This window comes from Myotis daubentonii, chromosome 2, assembly GCF_963259705.1.
Source record: "Myotis daubentonii chromosome 2, mMyoDau2.1, whole genome shotgun sequence".
Lineage (NCBI taxonomy): Eukaryota > Metazoa > Chordata > Mammalia > Chiroptera > Vespertilionidae > Myotis > Myotis daubentonii.
In genome coordinates, this window is record NC_081841.1 from 53546477 (window position 1) to 53563137 (window position 16661).

Consider the following 16661-nt stretch of genomic DNA (forward strand, 5'->3'; position numbering starts at 1 on the left):
TATGGGCAGGTTGTTTTTCCCCAGTAGCTAGAAGGTAACAGCAAAAAACATTAAAAACAAAAACAATAAAGGCTCAGACTCCTTCTGGGAGGCCATGGAGAAGGACTTCCTTGAGTTGGGAGGAAAAAGCCAGAGGAGGGAAAGAGGCAGGAAAAAAAATAGTGTTTTGTTTTGTTTTTTAATTAAGCCTTTTTTTTTCATCATTCACAGCTTTTATTTTTTAAATTTATCTTTATTGTTGAAAGTACTGATTTCCCCTCCCCCCATCCACCCCGCTCCCAATTAAGCCCATTTTTATAGATGGTTACACAAGGCATTACTTTATTCACTAAAGAATTAATGGAAGAGTTTTTATGGGACCATTCTGGGTTGGAATCTGGAACTACAACTCATTAGCTTTGTGACCTTGGGCAAGTTACTTCCCAGCCTTAATTTCTTCACTTATAAAATACATACTATCTCTAATACTTACTAATATCTTCCTTACGAGGATGACATAAAGAATAAAAAAACACCTACATGACCCAGGCACCTAACATTCCACAATCACTTCACCTTCTTTAGCCTCTGCCCAAAGCAGCAAAGGTCTGTTTTAGGGGAATCCATACTTTAAAACATGACAATCTATCATCAAGTGCTGAAATTGTAGATAATAAAGTGACAACACATAATATACAAGTGCTAAAGAAAATGACCTCATCATATCATTGACAAGCCACCCAGGCCGCCTCCACCAAAACTAGGATAAAGGAGAGGTAGAACAGGAGGCCAGAAACTCAGGTGCCTGGGGAAAAATCTTTCATCTTTGTAGTCACAAAAAGCAGGAACTCTTACTATCTTGTTTTATGCACAAAGGGTATTTACAACTGTGTGTGGGGGGAGTAAGTAGCTCATATAAAGCCCCCCCCCCCCAAATCATTTGGTTTGGCTTCTGCCAAGGCATTCGGGGGTGAGTTAATGGAATGTTTGACCAAAATATAGGAGGCTAATTTTTAAGTTGATAATCTTGTATGGCCCTTGAATGATGTTATAAATATCCAAACGGCCCTTGGCAGAAAAAAGATTCCCTACCCCGGCTTTAAGACAAGCTCTGGAAAAGTTAACCCGCTATACATTACAGGGTCTACACCTTTAGGGAAAATGATAAAAAAAAAAAAAAAAAAAAGGCTTTTGCTAGAGCCTCATAAAGACCTTGCAAATTGGTCAGTTCAGTATTGGCTGACGGGGTGAGCGCCCGCGCCGTCAGGGTTTACACCCACGTTCAGAGGCATCCGCCTGCCTCTGGGCTCGCCTGGGAGCCGTCAGATTTGAGAAGTGCTTTTAAGGGTCCTTAAAGGAAGACTCAAACGAGCCCTGTGGCGAGTGGTAACTGCGCCTCGAGTTTCTTGGCCCTGACACTTGCTGAGCCGTTGAAGACACCACCTAGTGACTGTAAAGACGTCTCCCGAGAAGGGCCAATATGGCGACGAACACCTCCTGGCACAGCCCTGTTCCCTCCCCCGCAACAGGCAGTTTTGGTAACGCCCATTGGCCAAGATGGAGGCGGTGCCCTAGCTCTCTTCGCTTCCTCATTGGACCGAGTGACTGACGGAGACGCTAATTCTCCTCTGCTTACTCTAAGTTGCCGCCCTCAGAGTTCATTCGGCATTTAATTGGCTTTTAGTTCCGTCAATTCGCGTCTTATCTTGTCTTTTTTCAGCGTTAATCCAATCATAACTTTCCTGGATGCCCGCCTGATTCTTAATTGGTTTCGATCAGCTTCATCCTATCCCATTCCTGCCTACTTTTTATCTCTCCTCCCACCAGAACTTTGCTCAGGCACGTCCAGGGTTTTGGTTGGTCGTTGTTTTGTCACTCCGATCAAAGCTCTTCCTATCCCTACCTCTCAGGGAGCCCGCCTGGCAGTTGACTGGTTGCTTTCCAAGTCTATCATTTATGGTTCCCGCCCATTTTCACTTCCTGCGTCTTTCATTGGGTTTTAAAATTGAGGAGGCGGCCTTTTAAGGCGGACACCCGGCACGCAACTTTGTCTTACACGCCTTAGAGAGCAAGCGAGTCTTGCCATTGGGTTACCTGACCGCCTTTCTTCTGCAAGTCCCTCCTTTCTCCCTCCCTCATTGGGCGGGGCAGTAGCGAAGAGGTGGGGCCTAGGCTGGGCTTGTGGCGCGCTGCTCCCTCCTCCTTACCCCCCCCTCCCTGTCCGGTCCGGGTTCGCTTGCCTCGTCAGCGTCCGCGTTTTTCCCGGCCCCCCCCAACCCCCCCGGACAGGACCCCTTGAGCTCGTCCCTCAGCTGCCACCATGAGCGGTAAGGATGAGTCCACTCAAAGCTTAGGGGTGGTAGGGAATGAGGGGGCGCGCGCGAGGGCCGACCGGGCGGTCCCCGCCGTGAGGGGGGGCGGGCGGGAGGCGGCGGCGGCGGCCTTGGTCCCGCCCGGGGCGGAGGGAAGGGAGGGAGAAGGGGCAGTGGCGGGGCCTCCGAGGAGGAGGGGGATGGGCCACCCGCCCCGGGGGAGGGGGCAGAATGGCCTCGCCCGCCCCCTGCCCGCCCCGGCCGCGGGGGGACGGGCCTTACCCCCCACAACTCGGCCGCCTGCCTGAGGCTCCTCCCGTCGGGGGCTGGAGTTGCGGGGGTGGCCCGAGCAGTGCAGGCCCCGCCCGGGCCAACCGCCTCCCTGGTCCGCCTTCTGGTCACCGCCTGCCCCAGGGCCCTCCCCCCCCTCCGTAGGTTCCCCCTCCCCCCCTACCGTCCCGCCCTTTCCACGCCCCTCACCCCGAAACCGCCCTTTCCCTCTAGGGTCCGCCCTCAGTCCGCCCGGAAACCTCCAGATTTCTAATCCCTGGACCCCTTTAGTCCCTTAAACAGAATTCACAAAAGTTTCCCTACTCACACCTTTTATCTCTTTTCTTTTTTCCCCTTCTTTCCTTTTGTTACTTTTTGTATTTGAATTTTCCTCATTCTTCTCCTTTGATCCTAATTTTAGCAAGCTTTCTGTACATTCACATGTTTTTTGCCTTAACCTATCCCCGCCCCCCCCCCCCTACTTTTTCTTTTGAAACTCTTTCAACATGCCCACGGCCTTTCACATTTCCTATATCAAAAGCATCTTTTCAATGTTTTCTGAGTTTAGTTTGTGAAAAGGAGAGTTGAGACCCAGTTTGGCATCAGTGAGCCTAGTTCATATCCTACATGTCCTACTACGGTCCTTTCTCTCCCATCCACCACACGCCCTCCCCCCCTGGGCCTTTCACCTTTTAGTCATGTCTGTTTCCTCAGAACCTCCTCTACCCTTCCTCACTTTACCCTTTTCCTTCCCCCAACTTTAAGTTGTTTATCTTTTAATCCTTTTTAGACCAAGATCACTCCATGGATGAAATGACAGCCGTGGTGAAGATTGAGAAAGGAGTTGGTGGCAATAATGGGGGCAATGGTAATGGTGGTGGTGCCTTTTCTCAGGCTCGAAGCAGCAGCACAGGCAGTAGCAGCAGCAGTGGAGGAGGAGGAGGAGGAGGACAGGTAAGGAATGATCAGGACAGAGAGGAGAAAGTGTTGAGAGAGGATGTATAGTCTTAGATGTTTTTTTTTCACAGAATAAGTTTTAGGAAGGGGCTAACCACTTTATAGATAGGGAAGTAAGTACAGAGATAGGTGACTTGGAGATGATTCCCCAAAGATGAGAATTTCAGCAACAGATTTTTTTCATATGTTTGTTGTTTTTTAAAAATATGTGTATATAAATTTTTTAAATATATTTTTTATTGATTTCAGAGAGGAAGGAAGAGGGAGAGACAGAAACATCAATGATGAAAGAGAATCATTGATTGGCTGCCTCCTACATCCCCCCTATTGGGGATCAAGCCCACAACCCGGGCATGTGTCCTTGACTGGAATCAAACCCAGGACCTTTCAGTCCATAGGCTGACACTCTATCCACTGAGCCAAACCAGGTAGTGCTTAATACATATTTTTTTAATTGACTTCAGAGAGGAAGGGGGAGAGAGAGCGAGATTGAAACATCAATGATGAGAGAGATTCATTGGTCGCTGCCTCCTGCCCACATCACACTGGGGATCAAGCTGGCAACTCAGGCAGGCATGTGCCCTTGACTAGAATTGAACCTGGGACCCTTCAGTCCGTAGGCTGTTTTTGGGGGGGTTTTTTTGCTCTTAGTTTTTCTGCACTGTTTGTTGTTTATTTGTTGTATACTGCCCCCTAGGCTGGCAGCTGGATGTCATTAAACTAATTCTTTCCCTCATTTTTTTGGGTAGGAATCCCAGCCGTCCCCTTTGGCTCTGTTGGCAGCAACTTGCAGCCGAATTGAATCACCCAATGAAAACAGCAACAACTCCCAGGGCCCAAGCCAGTCAGGGGGCACCAGTGAGCTTGACCTCACAGCTACACAACTCTCACAGGGTGCCAATGGCTGGCAGATCATCTCTTCCTCCTCTGGGGCTACTCCTACCTCAAAGGAACAGAGTGGCAGCAGTACCAATGGCAGCAATGGCAGTGAGTCTTCCAAGAATCGTACCGTCTCTGGTGGGCAGTATGTTGTGGCTGCCACCTCCAACTTACAGAACCAGCAAGTCCTGACAGGACTACCTGGTGTGATGCCTAATATTCAGTATCAGGTAATCCCACAGTTCCAGACCGTTGATGGGCAACAGCTGCAATTTGCTGCTACTGGGGCCCAAGTGCAGCAGGACGGTTCTGGTCAAATACAGATTATACCAGGTGCAAACCAACAGATCATCACAAATCGAGGAAGTGGAGGCAACATCATTGCTGCTATGCCAAATCTACTCCAGCAGGCTGTCCCCCTCCAAGGCCTGGCTAATAATGTCCTCTCAGGACAGACTCAGTATGTGACCAATGTGCCGGTGGCCCTGAATGGGAATATCACTTTGCTACCTGTTAACAGTGTTTCTGCAGCTACTTTGACTCCTAGCTCTCAGGCAGTCACGATCAGCAGCTCTGGGTCCCAGGAGAGTGGCTCACAGCCCGTCACCTCAGGGACTGCCATTAGTTCTGCCAGTTTGGTATCGTCACAAGCCAGTTCCAGCTCCTTTTTCACCAATGCCAATAGCTATTCAACAACTACTACCACCAGCAACATGGGAATTATGAACTTTACCACCAGCGGATCAGCAGGGACCAACTCTCAGGGACAGACATCCCAGAGGGTTAGTGGGCTCCAGGGATCTGATGCTCTGAACATTCAGCAGAACCAGACATCTGGAGGTTCACTGCAAACAAGTCAGCAAAAAGAGGGAGAACAAAACCAGCAGTCACAGCAGCAACAGATTCTTATCCAGCCTCAGTTAGTTCAAGGGGGACAGACCCTCCAGGCTCTTCAAGCAGCACCATTGTCAGGGCAGACCTTTACAACTCAAGCTATCTCCCAGGAAACCCTCCAGAACCTCCAGCTTCAGGCTGTTCCAAACTCTGGCCCCATCATCATCCGGACACCAACAGTGGGGCCCAATGGACAGGTCAGTTGGCAGACTCTTCAGCTGCAGAACCTCCAAGTTCAAAACCCACAGGCCCAGACAATCACCTTGGCCCCAATGCAGGGTGTTTCCCTGGGGCAGACCAGCAGCAGCAATACCACCCTTACACCCATAGCCTCAGCTGCCTCTATTCCTGCGGGCACAGTCACTGTGAATGCTGCTCAACTATCCTCCATGCCTGGTCTCCAGACTATTAACCTCAGTGCTTTGGGTGCTTCGGGAATCCAGGTGCACCAGCTTCCAAGCCTGCCCTTGACTATAGCAAATGCCCCAGGTAAGGCTTCTAATTTTTTGCATTTAGTTGCACATTTAACTAGCACCTCAGCTGAAACTGTTGATTCCAAAGAAGGGAGTAACTTTCTTAAGGGCTAATCATTTAGGCAAGTCAGAGAAATAGCAATGATTCTATTTGGAACTGATTTAACGGAAAATTTTCCCCCCAGTTAATCTGATGAGAAAGGAGCACTTCTGGGCAATGACCCTGGAATCTGTACCTCCAGTGCCTTTAGTACTACAGAACAAGGATCTGCAAACATTTTCTGTAAAGGGCTTGATAGTACTTATTTTAGACCTAGTAATAGTGTTTATTTTAGGGCTCTATATGGTCTTTTTTTAAAAAAATATTATTTCAGAGAGGAAGGGAGAAGGAGAGAGAGAAACATCAATGATGAGAAGAATCACTGATTGGCTGCCTCATGCAAGCCCCCTAGTGGGGATCGAGCCCGCAACCTGGGCATATGTCCTTGACCAGAATTGAACCCCAAACGCTTCAGTCCACAGGCGGGTGCTCTATCTACTGAGCAACCTGGCTAGAGCAAGGGCTATATATGGTCTTAATCACATTTTTTTGGTTTGTTTTTTACAACCCTTTAAAAAAATATAAAATCATTCTTAGCTTGATGGTTTTATTTAGCTTTTGGGGTCCACTCTTGTGTAGGATAAAAATTGATTATAAACTCGACTTATTTATAGGACAGTTATTAAATCATCAGATATTTCCCATGAAGAACTGTAACTCTTAAGTGAGGGGAAAAGTGACATAATGGGTTCCAGAAGGATTTTTTTCAACACACTAAGTTCTCTGGTTAATCTTTAGTTAATCAGGATGTTCTGCCCTGAGCAAGCTGGTTACTCAAGGTTTAATTATTTTTTTAACTCCTAGTTGCCTTAAAAGTAGAGGCCATCCACTTGCCCTTGCACTAATGTATATTTTTAATAAGCTTTGTAGATGATTCTGATACTTCCTAGATAAGAGAACCACTTCTTAAGACTGCTATGAAAATAGTATGTGATTGAGGAAGGAATAGTGTGTGGGAGAGAAAGGGAGTGAGGCCTGGAATGAAGTGGGGAGGTGGAGAGGAGTCAGGAATAAGGAGAATATTGAAGGGAAAAAATAGTCTTTAGGGAAGAGGTATATATATATATATATATATATATATATATATATATATATAGTCTTTTAGAGAAGAGGTATAGATATATATAGTCTTTAGAGAAGAGGTATATATATTGGAATGTGTATTGAATCAGTTGACCACAATATTCAGTCATTTACTTTGAACTAAGTGAATTTCAAATTGGTTAATTTGAAATTTAAATCATATCTATTTAAAAAGTTTACAGTCTATTTAGAATGTATCATTTTAAATTCCATCACAAGGTAGCTAGCTAATCTTTACTAAAGCATGATAAAAGGATACATATACGTTTTTATATTCTGGCACGATATATAAAAATTATGGGGAATTGTTTATTGCCATTGAACTCCTAGTTCTATTGGAATATATGTAGGTATATGAAATGCTTACTTCTATTATAGCAGGTTATACCATTTAGACTGGTTTTTATATAAGTGATAATAACAAATAGGCAGCCAGCCATATTTCCTGCCTTCTGAAGGTTTGGAAAATCTGGGTTGGGGGGTCAAGTTCCCTAACTTTTTTACATTCTTATGGTGTATTTACAATGACTACATTTTGAGCATTATCAAGACAGTAATTTTCTTAGTGATCTTACACTAGAAAGTTACAGTTGGAAGGGACCTAAGAAATCATCTGTAAATTATTTTCTCGATGAGGACATTGAGATACTAAAAAGCACTTTTAAGTGATGAGACTACAGCCAGAGGTTGGGCTTGTGGTTAGTTCTCCTAGGCATTTCATTACCTGTTAGTTTTAAGTCTGGACTTGAGAAATCCTTTAGATTGTTAAAAATGTGTAGCTTTGCTTCTTTGAAATTTAATGCTCTAGAGTTGGCAAGTGTTTTGTAGGCTAAAAATTATGAGGAAAGTTTAATAAAAACTGAAATTAACAGCCTGGAAAATTAGATACTTTCTGGTTAATCTACATTAGCACGTTTGTTTTCTCTTTGTTCTGAGGTTGTATCCAGTAGTTTGCTCTTCAAAGGAAAGCAAAGCTGTAGGATTGTTCCCATTAATAATAATTTGGATCCCTGCAATTTCTTAAAGGTTTATAACTTAAGCTCTAAGGAGTAGTTATGAGGCACTCATTGCTAAATCATGCTCTGGGGAAGTCTGCCATTTAATATGTCATAGGATAGGGCTACCTAGCTGTTATAGATGTTCTTTGAGCTCAAGAAAATGCATGCCGTTTTGTAAGATAGCAGAGCTTGACATTCACTAATGAGATGAGGCACTGAAAGGCCATTTTGTGAGAATTGAAGTTCTTTGCTTCATTAATAGTGGTTTCTGAAGATACAGTTTCCTCCTTTCTGGTTAGTCATACTTGTGCAACATTTTTTTCTCTTCAACTGATCTGACTTCATTCTTAATGAAAGATAATAAAATTACTTCCTTGAAGCTTAGTGCTGTTCAGCTGTTGCCTAGAAGCTGCAGTGTCTCATTTTACCTTTTCTGGTATATAGTTATTTTACTAGAAAAACTCAAGCTCTTGGCAGTATGATGTAGTAGAATAGAATAGGTAGGTAGATAGCATGGTTGTGAAAGACTAAAGCTTCCATGGTGTTCCCTTGGTCTGTTTACATTTATTATTAAAAAATAAAAGAATCTTTTAAAACATTTCTAAGCTCTCCTGTTGACTTCTACTCTTGTTTACTTCTGTTTGCTGAATACACAGGCAAAGGCACAAACTTAGAAACAAACCAGCCACTTCTTTATTTCTGTGTTTTTCATGGCCCTGCCCCTGGTGACTGGTAGTGAGGAAGGGACCACCCAGTAAATTAAGTTTAGTTTCCAGACAGTGAAATGATTGATGGGCTTAGTTTTTATTTTATTTTTAAAGTTAGCAGCTTTTTCTTTTTTTCCCCAACACCCTTTCCTCTCATTTTGTAGTCATACTCGTAGATCTTTTTTTTTTTTTTTCCAGTTTAAAGCTTCAGGTTTTTCCCCCCAATAACTGCTGAGACCTGAAAACTCTTACCCCAGGTTGAGTAGGGGCTGGCTTTGAAAGACTGAGTTTGGGTGACTTCGTGGGAGTTCTGCCTAATAAAGAGTGCAGGCTTTGGCACGAGAATAGAACATACTTCTTTGATGGCTATAATTCACCGAAGAAGCAAATTTCAGGCACTAAAAATAAAAAAATTCACATCTGTTCGGTTTTATCGGGGTCAGGAAAATGTCTTCTCTTAGAAGTTAAGTTGAACGTGATACTAGAGTTGGTTTGCCAATAGTGTCACTAAGCTTGGGGTCAGATTGCTGAGACCTAATTTGTTAAAAACTTGTATTTTAGCCTGGTGCATCTGAACATTAGTGATAAGTAGATTTAGATGATTTAAATGTGTTGAGAATTGTTCTAGTGCAAAAGGTCATACAAGAGAGTTTTCTATTTTAAAATAATACACTTTATCAAATATACCAAATGTTTCTGCATTATTTGCTCATTTGCTTTCTTTATCAAATATATTTGTTTCTTATGGTGATGTTAGTACTTTTTAAATTATTTTAAGTAGAAAAGGTCTTTAAAACTTAGGTGTCTTGATCTGAAAAGACTGAGAAGACGGTCTTCAGACCTTTTCTGTTGCTCCTATTTATTCATTCCAGTGGCTTTCAGTAAATGACGTCATTGTTAAATCATACTGCGTTGTGTAACGTGGCCATTTTAGATCTTAATTAAATAACAAGAGAACAAGAGTGCCTAGTGTTTGAGAAAACTTTAGTACCTGTTCAATTCTCAATAGCCCTTTCCTTTTAATTGTTCCACTTTGTAAAGTAGTATGTAAATGTTACCACTAATAATTAGTTCTGGTCATTTCTTGCTTTTAATTGTTTTGTTGGCTTTAAAAATGTTGTAAAATGTAAGATGAACATCTGTAGAAAAGCTTTATATAAGTAATGCTTTTTGTAACTAATGCTTTGTATTGTGTGTGTAAACACTACATAATAGTTGAAATTTTTCACTTTACTATTTAATTGAAAAACAAGCATATTTTTCATATTTCTTGCAGAAGGTGTGTCATGATAGTACTGTTCCTTTCTCTAGCATTTAACATACAGGCCCTGTTGTGTAGAAGGATTATTTTAAAACTTATTTGCTCAACTATGACTATATTGTTAATACTATCCTAGGTTTTTTAGAGTTGTTCTCCTTAAAAGACCTGAAAAATTTTCTGTAGAAAGAGTATTTTTCAGAATTGGTTGCAAATCTGAGCTGTAATTTGAATTTGTACTTTTGCTCTAATGTTTTTAAAACTCTGAATGGTTTATGGAAACTAGGCAGTATTTCTTGTTCAGCAAGTTTGGATGTGCCTATCTAATTTACACGGAATCCTCCTTCTCATGATGTATCTGTGTACAAAATAAAAAAATAATTTAACAATTTCAAGAAGGAGTTAAAATATAACTAGGTCACAACAAAGACTTGCCCTTTAAGAGATGAGAGAATTAAGTTAGAAGTGTATACATCTCTGGAAAATTATTTTAAATGGTTTTCATAGGCAAGCAATGTTTGTTGCTAATAACCTAAGGTTAAATGCTATTGAGCTAGATCTTTTAAAATTATTCAGTAAGTTCTTCATTGAATTGACCCTGTTTTGATTGCTTAAAAAATTACAGCTCTTTGCAAACCTAATAAAATTAAACCAGACTAGCCATGGTAATAGCAGTTAAACTGAAAGTTGCTAGATCTGGAAACCTTCATCCCTTCCAGTACCTTCATTCAGACTTAACATGTTAAGTGCCCAGTCAGTGGTGACTGACACTGTACTTTCCATCCGGAAGACAAACACAGGCTGGGCGTTGCCCTAGCCGGTTTGGCTCAGTGGATAGAGAGTCGGCCTGCAGACTGAAAGGTCCCAGGTTCAATTCCGGTCAAGGGCATGTACCTTGGTTGCGGGCACATCCCAAGGGAGGTGTGCAGGAGGCAGCTGATTGCTGTTTCTCTCCCATCGATGTTTCTCTCTATCCCTCTCCCTTCCTCTCTGTAAAAAATCAATAATAATAAAAAAGATATATATAAATAAAAAAAACACAGGCTGGGCGCTTAACGTGTTAACGGTGTAGAAAGATTCAATGACTTGCCAAAGGCTACTGACAAAATTTAGTGACACATTTTTTTTTTTTACTTCAAATCAAGATCCTTTCTACTCCACTTCTATCAAGTAGAAGAATAGACTTGATCCCCCCCCCACCACCCCTCTTTCAGTTTTGAGGTGTTATTGACATTTATAGCCTAAGACAGATAATTGGGAAAAAAGAAGCAACAGGCATGGTTAATCAACAACTTCTTTATAAACTTTGTTATGAGTTTGAATTTGTTTTAACCAGATGAATTAATTTGAATTTATTTAATCTCTAAGTAAAGTATAAATAATCAATGATAATGAAGGGAGGAACAAAATGGCAAAAGAGAAATCAAAGACATAATCAGTCTTTGAACACATAAGGGTCAGCGTGTCATGTTGGGAGTGTGGGAATTATCGTCCCCCCCCCACCCCCCTTTGACAATTAGCAAGATTTTTTTGACAGTTCTTATTTTTCTCCCTGATATGCTTGAAACATTTTTGTAGCAAATCTGATCTCCTTATTGCTCTCCATCTATTGTTTTTTCATGTTATTCTGTAACTTCCCTGTCAGGACCTTCTTTTCCTTACCCCCTTCATTTCTGTTGTGGATATGGTTTAACAACCCTTTTAAAGTCTATGTAGGGCCCCGTTCAGTGTTTGAGTGTTGACCTATTAACCAGGAGGTCACCATCTTTCCATTTCTGGTCAGGGTACATGCTCTGGTTGCAGGCTTGATCCCTGGTAGGGGCTGTGCAAAAGGCAGCCAATCAATGACTCTCTCTCACATTGATGTTTCTCTCTCTTCTCCCTTCCTCTCTGAAATCTATAAAAAAAAAAAAAAAAAAAAAGACTATTGTAGGGCCCAGTTTTGTCCAGGTTCTATATGGTTACTGGTGATTTATCTGAAAATACTCTGCTTAGAATTCTTTGGCAGTTTCTTGCACTCAAGAAAGAAAGAGTATTAATTTTATACAGACCATTTGTCTTAAAGAAGGTAAAAGTAAAAAGCCCATGCCCTAGTTGGTTTGGCTCAGTGGATAGAGCATTGGCCTGCGTACTGAGGGTCCCAGGTTTGATTCTGGTCAGGGACACATACCTGGATTGCAGGTTCAAACTCCAGTGTGGGGCATGCAGGAGGCAGCCAATCAATGATTCCCTCTCTTCCTTCCCCTTCCTCTCTGAAATAAATAAAAATATATTTTAAAAAGAAAAGTAAAAAGCCCATAACCCTGAAACCTAATTTTCCATATTATGAAGAAATTTCTTTTGTTTGGTGTTTTGTTTTGTTTTTAATATATTTTATTGATTTTTTACAGAGAGGAAGGGAGAGGGATAGAGAGTTAGAAACATCGATGAGAGAGAGAAACATCGATCAGCTGCTTCCTGCACACTCCCTACTGGGGATGTGCCCGCAACCAAGGTACATGCCCTTGACCAAATCGAACCTGGGACCCTTGAGTCTGCAGGCTGACGCTCTAGCCACTGAGCCAAACCGGTTAGGGCTGGTGTGGTGTTTTTTTTAAATATACATTTATTTAAATATATATTTTAACTGTTTATCCTTTTACTTAAAATTTTGGCTCATGTTTGTAAAAGTAGATGCATGGGAAAGAGGGAAGAAAATTACATAAATATTATGATTTACTTAATGGTGTTTTGTTCTGTTAAATCCCTAGCATTTACATATTGGGGGGGAGATTGTTTAAAATGAACAAATATGAAGAATTTTAGTTATTAAATTACTACAGGCCCGGTGCACGAATTCATGCACAAGTGGGGTCCTGAGGGAGGGTGACCGGGATGCAATTGGCTCCCCTGGTGGGCGATGGGACAACCTTGCTGGCCCAGGATCCAGATCTGTCCAGGTGTATTTGCGCCAGTTGTCGGGAGCCACCTGGTGGCCACTTTTATATCCTTTCTTCCTTGTGGAGTGTCTAGGGAAGGGAAGCAAAGCGGCCGCAATGCCTGAGGCCAACTTCCAGGATGCCAGAGGCACTGTTAGGATCGAGCTGGTGGCGCTGGTATGTAGGTGTAGGACTACTGAGGGAGTGGCTGCCACTGGGCCAGTGGACCGCCAGGACGGGTCTGTCAGCTGAGCGGTGCTTCCACTGTGGGAGTGCACTGACTACCAGAGGGCAGCTCCTGTGCTGAGCATCTGCCCCCTGGTGGCCAGTGCATGTCATAGGTTCTGGTCTTAGGGTCGCTTAGGCTTTTATATATAGACTAGAGGCCCGTTGCATGAAGAGATTCGTGAAATAGGCCTTCCCCTGGCTGCCGGTACCGGTTTTCCTCTGGCACCTGGGACCCAGGCCTTTGGTCCGGCCGCAGCAGAGAAGCCAAGCCTTCAGTCTTCACTCTGACCAGAGGCTTCAGTCTTCAGTCTGGCCAGAGCCTTCAGCCTTCGCTCCGTACCTGCATATGCAAATTAACTGCCATCTTTGTTGGGTTCATTTGCATACCCAATCCGATTGGCTGGTGGGCGTAGTGGAGTGACATCTATTTGCATGTTTCTCTTTTATTAGTGTAGACTAGAGGCCCGGTGCACAAAATTCATGCATGGGCAGGATCCTTAGGCCTGGTCGAAGATCAGGGCTGATCTCTTGGGTGACTGACTGGTGGGGCAGTTGGGGCCCCTGCTCGCACCTGCCTTGGCTGGCCTGGCCCTGGCACCGCCCTCTGCAACCGCCACGGGTCAGGACCTACGGGCTGGAGGCAGCTACTGCGTTGAGTGTCTGTCTCTTGGTGATCAGTGTGCGTCATAGCAACTGGTTGTTCCACCAGTCGTTTCATCGTTGAGTTGATTTGCATATTAGGGTTTTATTATATAGTATTACTTTTTTAAAAAATATATTTTATTGATTTTTTACAGAGAGGAAGGGAGAGAGATAGAGAGTTAGAAACATCGATGAGAGAGAAACATCCATCAGCTGCCTCTTGCACACTCCCTACTGGGGATGTGCCTGCAACCAAGGTACATGCCCTTGACCAGAATCGAACCTGGGACCCTTGAGTCCACAGGCTGACACTCTATCCACTGAGCCAAACCGGTTAGGGCTAGGATTACTTTTTTAAAAAATATTTTTATTGATTTCAGACAGGAAGAGAGAGGGAGAGAGAGATAGAAACATTAATAATGACAGAGAATCATTGGTTGGCTGCCTCCTGCACACCCTGCACTGGGATCAAGCTTGCAACCTAGGCATGTGCCCTGACTGGAATCAAACTCTGACTTCCTGGTTTATAGGTTGACGCTTAATCACAGTCACACCAGCTGGGCTAAATAATCAGAGGCCTGGTACATGAAAATTCATGCACTGGAGGGGGCTCCCTCAGTCCAGTGGCCACCTCTCACAGCCCGGGAGTCCTCAGGGGTGGGAGGCGACCCAGTGATCAGGGGAAGGCAACGCCCCCATCACACCTCTGCTGCTGCCACTGCCGGCAGCACAAGCCTCAGCCGGCCCTGGTTACCTGAGCCTCAGGTGGCCCTGGATGGTTGGGCAGCCGCCATCCGAGACTTGTCTGTGCCTTGGGCTGGCGGGCCCTGGTGGCTGGGGGGCTGAGAGGACTGGGGGACTCCGGAGGCAGGCGCCTGGTGGGGCTGAGGGGACTGGGTGCCGCCATCTTGTGGCTGTGGGTGCTGCCATCTTTGAGGGCGTGGCAGTCAATTAGCGTATTCTCTCCTTATTGGCTGTGGGAGCCGCCATCTTTGTGACAACATGAGGGTCAATTAGCATATTCCCTCTTTATTAGATAGGATTGTGGTAAAAAACACACTGTAACCATTTCAAGTGTACAGTTTCTTGGTGGTAAGTAGTGTACACTCACATAGTTATGCAATAGATTTCCAGAACTTTTTCATCTTACAAAACTGAAATGCTCCCTGGCCAGTTTGCTCAGTGGTTAGAGTGTCAGCCTGCCAATTGCAGGGTCTCAGGTTCGATTCCAGTTAAGGGCATGTACTTCTGTTACAGGCTTGATTCCCGACCCTGGTCAGGACGCATGTGGGAGGCAGCCAATTGATATCTCTCTCTCACATCAATGTTTCTGACTCTACCCCTCCCTTCCTCTCTCTTTAAAAATAAATGGAAAAAATATTCTCAAGTAAGGAGTACCAAAACAAAATGGAAATGCTATACCCATTAAAGTCCTCATTTTCTTCTCCTCAACTTTTGCAACTGTTACTCTACTTTCTATTTCTATGGATTTGACTACGTATGTCATATAAGTAGAATCACAGAATATTGTGACTAGCTTATTCAACTGAGCATAATGTCCTCAAAGTTTATACATATTAAAGCATGTGACAGGATTTTCTTCCTTTTCAAGGCTGAATAATATCCCATTGTATGCATTTACAATATTTTCTTTACCCACCTGTCCACATTTGGGCTGTTTCCAGAACCTCTTGTTTATTATGGATAGTGCTGCTGTGAACCTAGGTATGAATATCCCTTTGAGATACCGTTTTCAATTATTTTGGATATATAACCAGAAATAGAATTGCTAGATTTTATGCCAATTCTGTTTTTAATTTTTTTTAAATATATTTTTAATTGATTTCAGAGAGGAAGGGAGAGGGAGAGGGAGATAGAAACATCAATGATGAGAGAGAATCATTGATCAGCTGCCTCCTGCACACCCCCTACTGGGGATCGTGCCCACAACCTGGGTATGTGCCTTTGACCGGAATTGAACCCGGGCCCCTTCAGTCCCCAGGCTGATGCTCTATCTACTAAGCCAAACCAGCTAGGGCTCTTTTTAATTTTTTGAGGAGATACAGTAATTTTTTGAAACTTTGCTTTTAGTTTGTATAAACAAATATATTTTTTATATTCACATTTTTAGCCCAGCCGTTGTGGCTCAGTGGTTGAGCATCAACCTGTGAACCAGGAGGTCATGGTCCATTCCCAGTCAGGGCATATGCCCCGGTTGTAGGCTCAATCCCCAGGATTGTGGGGAGTGCAGGAGGCAGCTGATCAATGATTCTCTCTCATCATTGATGTTTCTGTTTCTCCTTCACCTTTCCTCTCTGAAACCAATAAAAATACATATATATATTTTAAAAGTCACATTTCATACTATGTTTTTAGTCAGAATTACATTTTAAGCTTTTCTGATTAGTTTTCTTACAATATTTCCAAATTTCTGAACCTAGTGGTGCAAGATTATTATTATTTTTTTTTAAAATATATTTTATTGATTTTTCACAGAGAGGAAGGGAGAGAGATAGAGAGAGTTAGAAACATCGATGAGAGAGAAACATCGATCAGCTGCCTCCTGCACATCCCCCACCGGGGATGCGCCCACAACCCAGGCACATGCCCCCGACCGGAATCGAACCCGGGACCTCTCAGTCCGCAGGCTGACGCTCTATCCACTGAGCCAAACCGGTTTCGGCGGTGCAAGATTATTAATAGTATTGTAGCTGATCCAGCTGCTTTTATATTATTTAAATCAGGGGTCCTCAAACTACGGCCTGCGGGCCACATGCAAATACAAATATTGTATTTGTTCCCATTTTGTTTTTTTACTTTAAAATAAGATATGTGCAGTGTGCATAAGAATTTGTTCATAGTTTTTTTTTAAACTATAGTCCGGCCCTCCAATGGTCTGAGGGACAGTGAACTGGCCCCCTGCTTAAAAAGTTTGAGGACCCCTGATTTAAATCTTGAATATT

General features: G+C 43.3%; 1 protein-coding gene across 1 annotated transcript in view; it reads left to right on the forward strand.

Annotated features, from left to right (window-relative positions):
* Positions 1-2177: 2177 nt before the first annotated feature.
* Positions 2178-16661, forward strand: part of SP1 (Sp1 transcription factor) — a 31760-nt gene continuing 17276 nt past the window's right edge. Inside the window, exons 1-3 of the mRNA XM_059683041.1 lie at positions 2178-2306; positions 3352-3515; positions 4268-5780. Of these exons, the coding sequence (XP_059539024.1) occupies positions 2300-2306; positions 3352-3515; positions 4268-5780 (1684 nt within the window). The 5' untranslated portion in view covers positions 2178-2299. The remainder of the gene's footprint in view (positions 2307-3351; positions 3516-4267; positions 5781-16661) is intronic.